Below are 16,345 nucleotides of genomic sequence, written 5' to 3' on the forward strand. Positions count from 1 at the left end.
TGAGTACTTAATACTTGTATTCTGGCAGTCCAGGACTACTTAGGTCATGCCAGGACTATAATAACAGCCTTAAAAATACACAAGCAAACCTTCCAGAAGAGACTAGTGGTTTTAAATAGAACCAAACTGTGAACAGCAGCTGCCTTGAAAATTACTCTAAACTGCTGAGTCACTGTACTTGAAAATCAGTCCTCTTTTGGACTTGGTCACCAGTCATAAAAACTGGACATCTCTAGTGATTTCTAGAATAGTTTCAGGAGTGTCATGGGAAATCAGGTGCTCTGGGTAGGTGAAAATTTTTCTGCTTATGAGGGAGGATTGCTGTGAACATCTAACCTGCAGTTTCAGATCTCCCATGTGCTTTGGATTACCAAAATTGGATTAAAATTGCATTCTCTACCTTATACTGCCTCAGTAATACAACCAACTATAAAACCTTACTTTTTTTTTTTTTTTTTTTACCCTAGCTTTGAAGTTAAAACTTTGAGCAAATTTTCTCAGAGATTCGTATTTCTGAGAAGGCTTAAGGAACAAATTTTGACTCCCTAGAGTGCATTATGCCAGAGATGTTGGTGAGAGGAAGATGACTGTGTTATGTGGGAGACAGAATTTATGAGAACATTTTCCTTAGTGAGGAAAAGGAACCTACTGTTAGTAGTATTGATCAAGCTGATAGTCACTAGGCAACAAGTCCCAGGCAGAATTTATATGGAAAATGCTGGATGTCAGAAATGTAATGTTGTTATGGAAATGATTTATTATCAGCTAAAGGGAACTTTAAGGGAGTCAAACAACTGACAATCTAATATAAGGCACATTTCAGGTTTTAGAGTAAAGTCTAGCAAGAATATAGCTGCTGAGTCTGTTGCTAAGTGACTGACTGTGTCTATTTGCTTAGCTTCAGGCTTCAAGCTTGTGAAGGGATACCGATTTGTTGCTTTACATTCCTCATTGATAGAGAATAAACTTGGACAGGATTCAGCTCTTTACAAGAATTAACTGCAGGAGGGATTTTATAGTTAATATATTTTATGATTTTTAGGCCTCTGGAGTGTATTGATTTTGCTTACAGTTCTGTTCATCCTCTTCTGTACAGCAGTACATCTTCCACAGTGGAGGCCAGATCACCTAGCTTCCTCAAAACCCTTGTTGCCCAGTGATCAATCTCCAGGCATCCTGTGTCTGAAAATAGCAATTCTAATTGACTAGTATTCTGTATAGCAGCAAATTGTTTGTTTTAGTAAACAATGAAACCTGAAGCTGGTCTTGTCCTCTAGCATTAAAATCTATTCCCTAGAATAATAGTCAGGAGTCTTTGCATCCAGGACTAAAATGCATAGTGAGAATGCCTGTGGTTGGCCTTTTACATGCTGGCAAAAGACTATGCATCTTGCACAGAGTCCGCTCGGCGAGACCTCTGGATGCTGCTGTAAAATCAAGTATGAAACAATGAAGTATTTGTGGCCTTTGGGCATTACTGTAGGGATACAATGTCAGGATACAGACCTTTATTTCCACAGCCATGTCCTGAAGTCAGTTGTACCAAAGAGAACATTTTGGACAAGTGTGAGTAAGTGATAGCTTTCACAGGACTAAGGGACTCACAGTTCTAAGATTTCTTTGGCCACCTATATCCTAAAATAAATGCTGCTTTACCCTGGGTACTGTTACCAGGTGTTGGAACCAGTGGAACTGACTGGGCATATGCGGTATTTTCACTGTGTTTAGTATCTTGTAAGAATCTGCATGTAATACTTGATTTTGAAATATAAATGATAGCAAGGCATTGATGATCCTAATTCAGGAGCACTTTTTCTTTCTTCTTTGTAAAGATTGATCTTTTTTTTTTAGCTACCCTTTACTGTTCTCATTAAGAATTTAAGGTATCTCATGGTTCTCTTACTGCCCTTGGTAAGAAGGTCATGCTGCTGCCTTAGTAGTTGCAAACTTTTCAGATGTGTGTTGTACTTTGTTCCAGTTATCCTGATCATGTCCCAGTTATCTAACATTCTTTACTACATTTTGGTTCTACTACCAAAAGATCTCTTCATTGTTCTTCCATGTTACTCCATGTTATTAACAATATAGTAGCATATTTAAAATTATGTTTAGAGCATGTAAAGAAACAGCCTAGTTGTTACCTTTTATTAACATTTGCACACTGTTTTCATACTTGCTGGAACTATCAAGTGTTTATATTTGTCGCTGTTGCAGGATCATGTAGGATTTTCCCCCACTGTTACTTAGAAGTTGTTACAGTCATGAGATCTTGGTTATCCATGGGCTGATTATCCAAGTTGTAGATTACCTATGTGTTGTTGCTTCCAGGCATTCCCAGGCTGCAGCAAAACCTGCAGCCACACTAGAAAGCGTCTGCATTTGATGTGTTCTGAATTGTGGTATTTTTTCATGAAGCACTGCTTTGTCTGCTAGTGGTTAGTTTCTTCTGCTTTCCACAGTTTCCAAGTATTTGAAATTTAAATATTCCTGTGAATTAATCTTCTTATATTTTTTGAATAACGGTTTTCATTTTATAAAACCTGGTATTCTTCTCCATTATGTCTCTTGTTCTTAAGAGGTCACCACTGACAATATTCTAGTGCATTGATTTACAATGTTGAACTCTATTTATATAATGTTTTTTCAAGTGAAAAGTTCCTCATAATCATTAAATATTTCACTTATGAGTGGTTTGACCTGTATTCCAACACAATATGGAATCCTAAGTTCTCAATTCAAAAAGTCTCTGAAAACCCAGGGTTAAATCCATAAAGGTACTGAGGAAATACATTCTTTTTTATAAAAGTTAATACAAAATACTTATAATTGGTCAGCTCAGTGGGGCCTATTAAGCCTAGTTAGGGGATATTTGGTTGGTTTTTATTATTTCAGCAGTATGAGATGAAAGTAACTTCTTTGACATCAGTGAGTTTATCCTTCCAGCCTCTGTTATTGATAGTAGAATATGTGTAAAAACTGTCCTTAATTAAGATTTAAGAATAATCCTGTTCTCCTGGTTACATAGAGAAAAGCCTGTGGTTGTGTTAACTAGGATTGTCTTCCTTGTTTAGCATTTATGTTCTTAGAATTCAAAGCAAAATAATCCCATGGCTATGCTTTTGAAGTCCATTGCTGGGAAAATGCTGGAGCTGATACCTCTGCCCCCTAAATACCCAGATCTCTGGGTTCTCACCTGTTCAAGGCTGTTTACCTAACTTCCAGAAGGAATGTTTAGTTTGTAAAATCACATGTGCAGTAAGTAGTAGGGATGGTAATAGCAAGAAAATTTCATATTGAATTCTGCCTTACAGGAGTACAAACGCAAGTTAGCCAGAGTGTCCCAAGTACGGAAAGAACTCAGGTCACGCATCCAGAACCTTCCTGATCTCTCTCGACTCCCCAACGTCACGGGCAGCCACGTGCACCTACCGTTTGCAGGAGACATCTACAGCGATGATTGATCACCAGACATCCCCCACAGCCTCTGCTTTTCTGTGAAATGAGGGGTAGGCCAGACTGAGCGGTACTCTTGTAGTATTATTTTTGTATATTGTTGCAGAATGTCAGTAAAAATACTTTAATAATTTATAAAAAATGGTTTAAAAAGTTGATTTGTTTACTATTTTATTGGCGAGTGAACATAAGGGTACATTTATAAAAGTGGGATCTGTGTCTGTTACATGGAAGAATGAATAATTATCTTTTGTAAAGATTTTAGTTGGGTGCCCTGTAAAAAACATGCTAAGATTTTTCTTATGTACCCTGTATTTAATGTAGATCAGCATATAATCAAAACATAATTCTAACTTGAGACATTTCCGTTGCTAGTGAGGGAGTGAAATGTGGAAATCACAGGCTTATGTTTGCAAGAAGGCCAATGCAATTTAATGCAAAGTTAAACGTGATCTTACTGTCCATTACATTTAAATTACCCACTCCCAAAACAGTATGGGGTTTTTGGAAGTAAATGCTAACAACCAATTTTCTATTGGAAATTATTAATCACATTACACTGAGCAGATCTTCAAATGACTCAAAATACTTCCAATATTTTTGTATCATTTAGAAGTCAGCATGTAGAAACTATAAAACTGACCAGTTTAATTATGTTTTGAAATCGTAGCTTTTTACAGCTGCTTAGTTTCTAAATTGAGGGACCATTCATTTGTAATCTAAGCCCTTTCTGGAACATCTGTTTCTATCTAAAAAGGTTAATCCCAGAAATGTGAAGCCATTTTGCAGTTTTAATTAAATTGAAAGGTCATTCTCTGAACTGTCTCAATTGCTAAGTGCCCATTATTAAAATTTGACAATGTACCATCCGTACATACAACAAGATGGTGATACAGCCATACTGTATGTCCTCTTCCACTGAGAAACCCTGCAGGGTAGCATGGGCTGCCACCTCCCCACCTTCACCTGCTCCAGCAAATATCTCTAAGTCTCAATTGCCTTTTTCTCACACAACAGGAGAAGACTTTTCAGGCCTGTGTATAAGTCAAACAGCAGAAAACTATTGCCCAGTTAAAAAACTCTGTTGTGTGGTATAAATGCGGTATTTATCTGGGAACAGCTGAATTTGTTAAGAATCCTTGTTTCCATTCTATGCATCAGCTTTTAAGTTCACTGAAAAACCTAAAAGATATAGACAGGCATTTAGGCACATTGCCAGAAAGTTCCAGCTTTTCAATCCATTGGAATGAACCATGTGATCATTGAGTGACTTTAAAAATGCTTACCTGTACCTTTGGCATTTCAACGACCTTAAAAACCTGGGCTGAACATGTTTTGAGTTGGGTATATCATAGGGGAGTATTAGAAGATTGCAATTTGTTCATGGTTTTGTGCTTGTCAGGTGTTGTTTTGTACCAGTTAAGTTCACAGTTTACAAGTTTAATACACCTCACATGAAAGCAATGTTTTTTACAGAAAGCTGTTCTTTCTTTTCAAAACCCACAACAATTCAAAATAATCCTGGAGTGAAATTGTTCAAGGTAGTTATCTGGCTTCTACAGGGCTAATCACTAGAATACTTGTAGGATGTGAATGGAGAATAATTATTCTCTTTAAAGTAGATACACTTGGACATAAGCATCTCAGTCCAGTTACCTTTTCTCATGGAAGTTGCCATGAATTAGACTTCAGTTAAATATGGAAAGAACCTGAAAATACAGAAATACAAGCTGTTGACATAGCAGTCCATAGCATGCAGTGTAGAATACTGGTTTCCTAAAAAAACCTGACTGACAAATAGGAGTGCTCAAAATAGTTATCAGAGCTCACCAGATGTCCAAAAATTTCAAAGTTTTGAGTGGTAATTTTCCCTTACATAGGAAAAAGCTCACTATATTGAATCCAGAGCATTTAGTTTCTGTGTAATATGCAAAATTAAATAACACTTATTGACATATTTTCAAGTGTAGATTCTTGATTAGAAAATATTCTGATACAGTATTAATGTTTTAAATATTTCTGTTCTAGTACATTAAACTCATCACTTAAATTCTTACACACATGTATGTGCATTGCAGTTGCAGTGAAAGCTCAGTTTTGCTAAATAGCACCAAATTTGGGGTAAATATTAAACCAGTTTGATCTATTAAGAATTCTAAAACAAACCGTAAAACAAGAAGCATAAATAGTGAGTTCATGGTTGAGTTCCATCCATAGAAAACTTAATTTGTGCCCAGAGGTGATTATAAGTGCAGTGACAAGGCTTATTAGACTGCGCTGAAAGATCTGTCTTGGATACTCAGAATCATAGGGAATTAAGCTTAAACAGTCTTTCGCTGCCTGAATTGAAATTAGTTGTAATACTAAAGTTGACTGCTGAATTTTCTTGTTCTCTCAAAGGTTTTTAAAAAGACATGACACTTATTTCATTGGATTTGCTTTTTTCTATTCATAACTCCTAGTGATAACATTGCTTATCTACAGGTAATGTAGAACTGATAAAAGAATGAGGAAAAACCCTCAACTTCTTCTTCATGTATATAGGTTTTAATTTTGAGAGAGTGTTATTTTCTGGATATATTTTTCTTTGTTTTACTGTGAAGTTGTTTATTTCAAGGAGTTTTTCATAGCTGCGGTTTTGGAAATGATCCCTCAATATTTGTTTGGAACAGAGGACTTATGAAAGGCAAAGGTCACTCTTAGAGCAAGTATCATATATAAGTGGCTGAATGGTACGATTTTTTTTTTTTAATTATTTATATGGGAAAGGCATCAGGTATCAAGTAGTTACGAGATTTATATTGTAACTGTAATAGTATAGCAGGAGATAGCATGGTAAGGTACAGATGCAGCCCTGTAGTGTCAAAAAATACCTCCAAATTCTCAGGTTTCAAAGCTTAATGTACGTACTTCGGACATCTCAGGAAGAAAAGAGGCTGGGTGGGGAAGGGTAGGGTGCCCAGGAGACAAAAGGGAGAACATGCCTGGGTGGAAAGGAAAAGCAAACCTCATGTCAGCTTCCGTCAAAACAGAAATAACTGTGAGACTGGGCGGCACAGTGTTTTATCTGTAGGTGGGATTGTAGCACAGAACTGCTCTGGGGTGTTGCCATCCTGGGAAATAAAATGTGTGGGCATACCCTGCCTACCTCTTCTAATGTGGTCTGGCTCTAGGCAAAACAGAATGCCTGCCCTACAAAAGGCACAATTATAAAATATCTGAATATTTTTCATCTAATAATAAAGGCATAATAATTAGATTATTTGCTTCACTATATTGCACTTTTATTAAGCATTCTCTGAAAAAAAGCAAAGAGATTCCTGCAGCACTTTGCCATATGAGAATGCTTACCTTGGAGGTCACTGGGACTGCTTGTATATTCTAGCGTGTACAGGCTCAAGTTGTGTTTTTTGCAGAATGTTTTGAAAGATATCAGGAATACTACCCCACTTTTGTGGTTTTAAAAATAAATGTGAAGTCCTTAGTTACAAAACTTACCATTCTTAGAAATTATGTTTCATGACTTCTTTTGGAAATGAGACTACAGCCTGCAGTAATATTAGCTTGTCTGATTCACTCTGTTAATGTTTGTATTAATATATTAAAGCACCTCTGTTAATCCCTAGCAAAACAACCCAAACCACATGCTTATTATGTATTTTATCCAAGTAGTCTTCCAAGTGTCAAATTGAGAGCTTTCACTATGATGAAATTACATTCCTGTTTACCTGAAGTTTAAAAAAACATTGTGCTAGGACTTGCACAGACTAGTTCTGCTCTCACAAGTCAGTGGTAAGTCAATCTGGTGCTTCGATGATGACCCTGAACACGCACGTAGGATGCAGTAGCCGGCAGTGCAGATGACCATGGAGGACGTGGACATCATACATAGGCTTGGTTGGCCCTCTGCAGAAGAGCCTTTTAAAATGTAAGGAAATAGATCTGTGGGTGTGGAGTTTTTTCAGTGGGAAAATCAGTGAAAATCAGTACATCTAAAAATTGATGGTTACATTTACAAATATTTAGTCCAGTTCTGCTCATTACATTTAATCACAGTGATTATTCCTGCAAGTAAAGAAAGCAGACTCAAACATAGTGTCTGAAGTGGAATTTTTTTCTAATGAATGACCAATTTTGTCTCGGCTCCTATTTCAGTGTGTCATTTATCTTAAGTAGTAAATCTCTTCCATCGTGTTATTTAGGAATCTAACTCTGATTTCATATTTACAATAGCTAAAGTATCCTACTAAGCATGATGTTTTTGTGGGAATTTGCAAAAGTTCAATAGCACTCATTACTTGTTTGCAACAGAAATAGACTTATTTGTTAAAAGCTAACAAGAAAAGTTTGAAATGTAAAGATGTTTCATTATTGTGCTTTCCTGACAGAACCTGTAATCCTTGTGTAATTTATGTCCTCAGAATAACACCTGTATGTACGCTCTTTCATATTTAATAAAACATTGTTGTAAAAACATCTTTGAAAATTATTGTTCATTGCTTGCCTTCTCAGTCTCATGGTGGGAAATGGCTTTAATATAAACTGCTCCCTATAATCAGGAGTCAGCCAAGATCTCATCTCAGTGATGATGCTGAGGAAATGCTTGATACTAATTTAGAGGTTTATTACTCCCTGTATTTTGAGTGACAGTTTTTGGTGAGGAAGCAGTGCATTAAAGGGTCAGAGGTCCTATCTCTAGAACTGTAAATTTAGTTGAGCTGGTTATTTTAAGACACACTTCTGTAACATTTTCAATATGGTATGACTCAAGTACAGCCGGTGATACACATACCGTTGCCCAGTAGAATTTGCGTGAGCTGGGAAGTAACACTCTCTCTTATCAAATGCCTCTTTGCGGGTCTGTATGATTAAAAGAGACCTTCTTGCTCTTGCTTTACAAAGTCTGGCTGAAGTTCTGCCATCTCTGAAATCAGTGAAGGCATTTCCTCTCTTAAGTTGTTCTTCCAGCTCTTTAAACACAACCCAGTAATGTGGCCTGGCAGAGGTTTGGAGGGGAGCTCAGTGAATCTCTCACAGCCAACAGCCTTCAGTGTTCCATCAAGCACAGGAAGGTAACGTGTCCTGAAGGGAAGAGTGCGTGACGTGCATAGATGTGTGTAATATATGTCTGCATGTAAACCTCTGATGTGTGGGTATGTATTTATATACCTATACATACTATGTATAGAGATATGTTTATACATACATGTGTCTGTCTTTCAATACACCAATTCTGTGAAAGTCCAGTTAACAGAAAAGACAGACTCTATTAAAGGAATATACTCTATTATTAGGAATAATATAAAAGCACTGCAGATTATTTCTACCCAGCATTCCAAAGCACACTTGTAAAACAAGAAAAAGCACGTACTGGATGACTTTTTCCCCTTTGTTCCCAGAATAAAGTCTAATATCTCACAATAACAATCCCTTTTAACAACACATCTGGACATACCTGACAACTCTGGTAATTCCAAAGAAAAAAAGCTGTTGTTTGGAGCATGACAAGGCTATCTCTGTTAACAAATAGTGCTCAAAAGGTAACACACTTGGTCTGCAGAATGCCTGTAGCTCAGTGCCTGCAATTCATAAAACATATTTGGAAATACATAGTTTAGACAAGCTCTCCTGTGATCCTATGGATAGATTGCCCATTAGCTTTCTCTGCACATTGGTTGTGTTCCCCCATTCATGTCTTTTATCCCGTATCTGTAGTTTTATCCAAAAGGAATGCACTCTTGGGACCACAAGGTGTTGTGTAAGAAGGAAGCACTGTAAACAGAGACAACAGGGAAATGTGCTTTGATCTAACAAACACATTAAGGTTGGGGCACCTTGAAACACAGCAGATGCCTGTACTGGTTTCACACTGGCTCATGGGAAGCACAGGAGTACCTAATGTGTGTACTTTTAATAAGAAAATTTATTGTGAAATTTGTATTTTCAAATGCTATTATGCAATGCACATTTTCCATCAACAAAATGAAGTATTTTTCCAGAGACTGGATTTTAAGTACAGCAACAGGTGAATTAATGCCAAGTTCTATACTAGAAAAGGCAACACTCCAAGGTTTGTATTTTGATTAAAGAATGGCAGTTCATTTTATCCTACATATACATGAAAGACAAAGAGCAGTGAACCCTTCAGTTATTGTGCAAGTGTACAGGAGATATAAAAAGGTTACATGCCAATCCCTGAGACTCTTAAGTACAGATTACAACACACTATTCTCCCCTGCCCTGGACTGCTTCCCAGTTCACCAAGTTATTGGCTGGTGTATTTCTTACACAGTGTTCACTGAGTCTGCAGTCACTTAAACTATTCATTAAACTAGCAAAAGAAATGGAAAATACAGACCTTTAAATCCAAGGCAGTAAATGCTTTTAACTAATTGGCTCTATTTTTCAGGGGGGAGATGTGAAGCACCATGTGCATAACTATCAGGACAGGCTGTAACCTCAGTCCTGAACAGTGACTTTATACTGTCCTCTCTCATCTCTGTGCCAAACGTAAATTGAAAATCTTTAATCTTGACAATTAAATGGTCCTGGTGCGATTCATCATCAGCTTCCTCAAAGGGTAAGTCCTGGCTGTTCAAGAATCCTAAACATATTAAACTGGCTATCTTATCTCCCTCTGGCAGACAATCACTCCCCTTAGAAACAGAGCTTCCTTCTAAAAAATACAGTTTATGCTTCCACAAGGTAGAGGATGTTAACTTGAGTTTTAAAGAAATCACTTTGTTGATTTACTAAAACTGGAGAAATATTTATTGCTGTAATCTTTATTACTTTAAAATAATATATAACTAAAGTAGAGTCAAGAAGGTTTTCAAATCTGCTTTCTGGCTTTTCTCTTTTTCTTCTAGGTCAAGCATCCTTTTTAGCTTAGAAAAGTGAAATTTGGAGTTTCGGGGAGTCTTGGAAGCAGAGTTGGTTGTTGCCTGTCCAGATTCACGTGTCCTGAAAAACAAAGTATTCAAATGTCTTAAAGGGGAGAAATCAGAATTAACATAAAGTAACTATGAAAGCACACATAGATAATTTGAGTGAAAACTATCCAAGAGAAATAGTGCATTTTTATGTGCAAGTGAGTGGTCAAAAGTGTTACTTTGTCATGCAAATTTTAGGACAGACATTTTGCAATAATGTCACAAATGTAGCTGGGCATTTTTTGCACACAGTGGCTTTTCATGAGAATCTTTGATTTTAAAGGTTGGAAAGTTAAAATTGATCTCCTCAACCATACCAACTGAGAACTACACTAAGTTATCAATTTAAACTTTATTAAATCACTTATCTAAAATCAACAAGATGTAATACACTCTACTTTTCAAAGGGCTGCTTAAAATAGGAAAGAAACAGGTACCTGGAAAGTGATGAAGGACTGTTCCCTTTAGATCCCAACCTACTGCAGCTTACAGGTGTCATTTTCTTTGCAGACTGAATTTTTACATCTGGTGTCTTCAGGCTAGATTTGGTACCTGGAGTGCCACAATTTTGTGTTTTGGTTGCCAGAAAATCCCTGCTTTTACCATAATGTCTTGTTGTTATGTTGCAAGATTTGCAAGTAACCAGCTATGGAGAGAAGAAAGGAAATATCAAGCTGCCTTTCAGTCTTTTCACCTTTTTATTATAAAGCCATTAGAAGAGTTATCCAAACTGTTCTCCAAATACCATGGTACAAATTAAATATTTGCTTAAGTAAAACATGAGATACTGAAAAGTAACATAGACTTTATAACTAGTACTTCAGTTTGGGCTTCTTAAGCCAAACACATCCTTTGGGTTTATCTAGAAATTACTCCAATTCCCTACAAACTAATTTCAGGAGATTTGTACTGCTGAATCTAATATTGTACAGTGAAATACAGATAACAACCCTATCAAGACAGATGGAACAGCACCTGAATTGAGCAAATCATATCCTGAGTGTACAAGATACACTCAATATACTAAAGTACTCCTATGCATTAGGTATTTGCCTAACAAACGTGTCACTGTGTCATCTAAAGTCATTAGTATACTCTACCCCCAATAAAGTTATACTGCACACTTTTCAGGGAATCTAGGGATAAAATATTTAAACTACCAAACTCTCAAACCCAGTCATCCATTTTACTAAAAACAGCAAGTCTCAGTGAACAAAGACAAGGCTTTGTATTAGGGCAAAAGTTCTTACTACAATAAGGAGGATGTTCTAAACAAAGGGCACTTTCTCTTCTCTTCTCTTCTGTGTACCTCTAGGCTGAAGGAACTTGAGCAGCACACCAAGCTGAGAGATGCATCAGAACTGATCATGTCACCCAGTCACAGAGAGTGTCAGGCATTCCTGATATCCCTTACTGCCATGGCAACTACTCACACTAAGAGATGGGAGAGTAATACAGCCAGACAACTTTCTGAGGCACCAATTAGACTGACAGAAAAGCAGTTACGTGATGCTTCTGGTTAAAAATAACATACTCAAAAGACTGCCATAAAAATGTCTAAGCAGTTTTGAACACATCTACACCATATCATTCTTCATTTCAAAGTGTGTAAATTTAACTCAATTCAGATTGTTTAGTAAAAATTATAGCTAGAGATGCTGAAATGGAACATTTTTAGTTAAGTGTTTTGACTTCCTCTAGACATTATGTCAGTCTAACAAACTAAAAAAAAATAGCATTACCTATTTTAGTGCTCAGGTATTGATGTATTTTTAGTTCTTCTAAATGAAATTCAGGTGGGAAACAAACTGAGCACCTCATGGTGACTTAGAACTGTGTGGAATATAAATGGAGGTGACCACTTTACAATGCAGGAATTACTGGATTAATCATAGCAATTCCACCTAATTTCCATTCCCCAAAATGGATCAGCAGTTAACTCCAAAAATGTTTAGAGCCCTGAAATAGTTTCTATGTTATATGCCTTTTTATGGCAGAAGCAATCTAAAATCAAGTTCTACTTGCTAAAAAAGTTCTCAGAGGTTCAACCTGTCACATTGTTGCTTGCTTTAATTTCTAACCACACTGGTTTTCATTTGCACAAGTCTCAGGTATTAGATTACAGGGATCTACATTGCTAATTTTGAAAGCTGCCAGTTGCTGACAGCATTTTAAAGACTTAAGACAAACACTTAAATCATAATCCACAGGACAAATGCAAACTGAACAGAACACAAGTACGGCAAACTGCAATTACACACTAGGATGAAAATATTACCCAGAGTTTAAAGTGGACCTATTTAAACTGAATTTTAAACTACTCATATGAATGCACAGTGTGTCCTCACTAACACACTTCAGCTACACAATAAGAGCCCATCATAATTTCATAGGACACTGCTCTGTTCATCAGTTGCCTAGAGATCTTCTTAATGTACCCTCAACATTTATGATCCCAGAAAAATGAAGCAAATATTTCAGCTTGCAGAATCACAGAACATTTTGAGTTGGAAGGGACCCACAAGCATCATCAAATTCCAGCTCCTGGCCAAGAATCACACCATGTGCCTGAGAGTGTTGTCCCAAGGCTTCTTGAACTCGTCAGCCTTGGTGCTGTGGCCCCTTCCCTGGGGAGCCTGTTCCAGTGCCCAGCCACCCTCTGGGAGAAGAACCTTTTCAGATGTCCTTTCTGAAGCCCAGCTGTGATCTACAGTTTGTGGAGAGTGCCTTTATGAAGCATCTTATTTTGCTCAGACAGCCAACAACCTTGGTGATATTTTCTCAGTTTATATTTTTTTTACTGACTCTTTAATAATTTTTGGTCTCCCAAAATTTACTTCCAAAACCACAAGACCCTCATCTGAGAAAATGCCAAGTGTGCCAGCAACTCCTGGGCACAATAGGGCACTGCCTCATTTATTATAATAACCAATCACATAATCTGTTTTGAAAACAGTACATACCTTGGCAACACTAGAATAAATGTATACTTTTATTCTTCCAATAGTTACTAAATGTCACGTTCCTAAGTATTTTTAGGAAAAATAACTGAGGCCTCAAGAAAAACATCAAGTTGTTGAAATTCTCTCTGTGGTTTAGTTTTGAAAGACTTCCTATTAACAGTATTATTCAGACATTAATACAGATGGTAATAATAATCTGATGTAGCCATGAGAGGCTAGTGAAATACATGAAGTAAAGCTTGTGTCAAAACATACTTGCTCAACAACTGATGAACTGAAACAAAGGCAGTAAATGAGATGTTTGTGTAGCTTTTCTAACATGTGGGTCACAAGGTGGTTTTTTTAAGAGAAAAGCTTTGTGGTCTTGTCATTGTATTCACGATCTATCTGTTGTAGAAGGTTGATTTTAAAAATGTCATTTATGCATAGAAGTTATTTCAAAAAGAAAGGAAGAGTCTTATGTTAGTGAAAAAGAAATATGTGGGCTCCTCTTCTAAGAGAAAGGCTTCTGTATCTTCTTTTCTATGTCACTGAAATAGGGACGTGAAATTTAGGGAAATATGTACTTGTCAGTTCCAAATAAATGTCCTTACCAGAATGCTTCTTGACTCTCTGTACTTTCTCAAAAGCTTTGTCTGTTTCATGTTAAGTTTATGATTCTTTGCCTCTCGTTTAAGAACTTTCTCTATCTGTGGAGTCACCTTCATCTTTGGTTTGAGGCGCACCCGGTAGCTGTCAGGAACCAGGAACTGGAAGCAGTAAGGACATATCCTTTCTAATCCACGTTCACTAGCTAGAGATAAATAAAGGCAAAAAGATGAAACAACTATGTTTTATAAGCAAACTTTAAAATGGTGTGTTTCAATTTCAGCCTTACCTAAGTACACGTTTTTGTGTTTAAGCTAACACTAGAACACAAGAGGAAGCTGAAGAAGCACCAGAATGTGCTCAGCTCAGCACAAGTCAGACTAAGTTAATGCACGGCACAAGTTTCCACAATATGTAATTGTAGATCCTCTTGAAAAAATGCAATTCCTTGCTAAAAATCTTTAGCAACGGAGGCTCACAATTCTGCAAAGGCCTCCATGTAGGCACAATCTCCTACCAGATCAGGGACACCAAAGCCTTGTAAAGCTCTTTGCCCATTTTAACTGTGAGGAGATGACACGACCTCAGGCTAGAATGAAGAAACGCTTTGTGACAAATGTCAGACCCAGTAAGGGGCTCGCTCCTGGCATCTGCCTCACCAGCTCCTGCTGCCGGAGCGGGACTGGGGCGCCTCCCCCAAACCCCCGTGGGACTCCCGGCCCCGCTCCCCGAGGAGCCGCCCCTGCTGCCGGCACCCGGACACGGCCCTGGGGGCAAGGAGAGAGCGGAGGGAAGGGCGAGCCGGCGTCCATCCCCGCGCTCCCGTCCTTCCGCCGCCTCTGCTGGGGCCCGCGGGGCGCCCGGCCCGGAGCCCCCTCCTCCAGCCCCTCACTCGCCTCGGGTGTTGCGGAGCCTCCACCTGCGGGGAGAGAGGGAAAGCGTCAGGCGCCTCATGACCGGGCTCTCCCACCGCCCGTGCCCGCCCCGCCGCCGCTCCTTACAGCAGGAATCGCGCCTGTCCCGGGCAGAGCCCCGCCAGCTGCTCCGCCGCCGCCACCAGCCGCCGCTGCCCCGCCGCCATCTGCCCAGCGCCCCCCGCCGGAAAGGACCGCACGGGCCGGGAAGGGACGGGAAGGGAAGGCGGGCCATGTGCAGCGCCCGGCCCAGCCCGGCGGCACCGCGGCCGCAGCACCAGAGTACCGGGCCGGGGCAGGGCCCGGAGAGCAGAGCCCGCCCGGAGCGCCAGACCCGCCTCGGGAAGCGCCCGCCTCCCCCCCAAGCCCTGTGGGAAGTTCTTCCCGTAGGAAAGGAAACTTTTCCCTTAGGGAAGGGAAAAAAAGAAAAAAAAAAAAAAAAAAAAAGGTGAGGAAGTGCTTTGCGGTAGAGCAAAGGTAGAGCACTTGGGCTGGCCCAGAGAGGCCGTGGACTCTCCTTCTCTGGAGACATCCCAACCCCACCTGGACGCGTTCCTGTGTCCCCTGCCCCAGGGCACCCTGCACGATTTCCAGAGGTCCCTTCAAACCGTAACAACTCTGTGATTCTTTGGAAGGAAGAAAACAGCTCCAAACCCCGCAGATTTCCCTGTGAGGGGCTGTCAGGTGAAAGATCCGCGGCGGCAGCTCCAGAAATCAGGAATCCTCCTGGTGCTCCGCTCTGCTGGACTTCGTCTGTCTCCCTCTATTTGAGGTTCCTGTGCCGTGGATTTTGGCCACTGCAGACTTTGCTTTATCACTCTGCAAATGCGGTCCCATAAAAAACAACAACAACAACAACAACAACAACAACAACAACAACAACAAAAAAAAAAAAAAAAAAAAAAAAAAAAAAAAAAAAAAACAAAAAAAAAAAAACCAGCAGCAACAACAACAAACAACAACCAAACAAACCAGAGAAAAACCGCTCCTCTCCACTCCTCCCAAAGAGCCCCAAAACCAAACCCTCAGCTTTTCACTGTTTGATGTGTGTTTTATTAATTCCCTGGCCCCTGTTCATTTGCTGTACGTTTTTATCCTTTGATCTGTTGGCAATGGTGTTCATTTAGAAGAGCTGTTCAGCTGAGCAGGCTTCGATATCCTATCAAGGAATTTGAATAAATATTTCTGTGTTTTATTTTCTGACATGGAGTAGCCAAGGGCTTTAGAAATAGAAAAGCAAGGGGGAAAAGGAATTTCAAGGCTTTCTTTAAGAGAGCTTTACTGCACAGTCAATAAATCTGGACTTGTTAATGAAATGTTCATAATAGGTACAATTAAGGCCTCTGCTGACAATTTTTTCAATGAAACGAATTTTTTCAATTAACCTTTCCATATTACATTTTTGTTGCTGGCTTTTTTGATCCCAATTTTTGCATGAACTCCTACCTTTTTTGAGTGGAAGAGCGGGGATGTAACATAATATCTACTCAAAAGA

The 16,345-nt window shown here is 38.9% G+C and overlaps 2 protein-coding genes across 4 annotated transcripts in view; one reads left to right on the forward strand and one right to left on the reverse strand.

The window, feature by feature from the left end:
• The window catches only part of RPRD1A (regulation of nuclear pre-mRNA domain containing 1A), a 44,303-nt gene extending 36,387 nt beyond the window's left edge, over positions 1 to 7,916 (forward strand). The window contains exon 7 of the mRNA XM_083869195.1: positions 3,312 to 7,916. Within this exon, the coding sequence (XP_083725321.1) occupies positions 3,312 to 3,461 (150 nt within the window). The 3' untranslated portion in view covers positions 3,462 to 7,916. The remainder of the gene's footprint in view (positions 1 to 3,311) is intronic.
• A 1,441-nt stretch (positions 7,917 to 9,357) lies between these two features.
• RMP24 (ribonuclease MRP subunit p24) lies at positions 9,358 to 15,960 on the reverse strand. Of its 3 annotated transcripts, XM_083870163.1 has the most exons (5): positions 14,938 to 15,960; positions 14,833 to 14,855; positions 13,942 to 14,141; positions 10,823 to 11,031; positions 9,360 to 10,416 (listed from the first exon to the last, which is right to left on the reverse strand). In XM_083870163.1, the coding sequence occupies exons 1-5, from the start codon at positions 15,015 to 15,017 to the stop codon at positions 10,263 to 10,265; spliced, it is 666 nt and encodes a 221-aa protein (XP_083726289.1). In that variant the 5' UTR covers positions 15,018 to 15,960; the 3' UTR covers positions 9,360 to 10,262. The 3 variants fall into 3 exon arrangements, with proteins under 3 accessions (XP_083726288.1, XP_083726287.1, XP_083726289.1); XM_083870162.1 differs by lacking the exons at positions 14,833 to 14,855; positions 14,938 to 15,960 and adding an exon at positions 14,596 to 14,775 and having other exon boundaries at positions 9,358 to 10,416; positions 13,942 to 14,097; XM_083870161.1 differs by lacking the exons at positions 14,833 to 14,855; positions 14,938 to 15,960 and adding an exon at positions 14,562 to 14,773 and having other exon boundaries at positions 9,359 to 10,416.
• Between the last annotated feature and the right edge of the window lie 385 nt (positions 15,961 to 16,345).

The sequence above is a fragment of the Zosterops lateralis genome, assembly GCF_965231275.1.
Source record: "Zosterops lateralis genome assembly, chromosome: 1".
NCBI classification, from domain to species: domain Eukaryota; kingdom Metazoa; phylum Chordata; class Aves; order Passeriformes; family Zosteropidae; genus Zosterops; species Zosterops lateralis.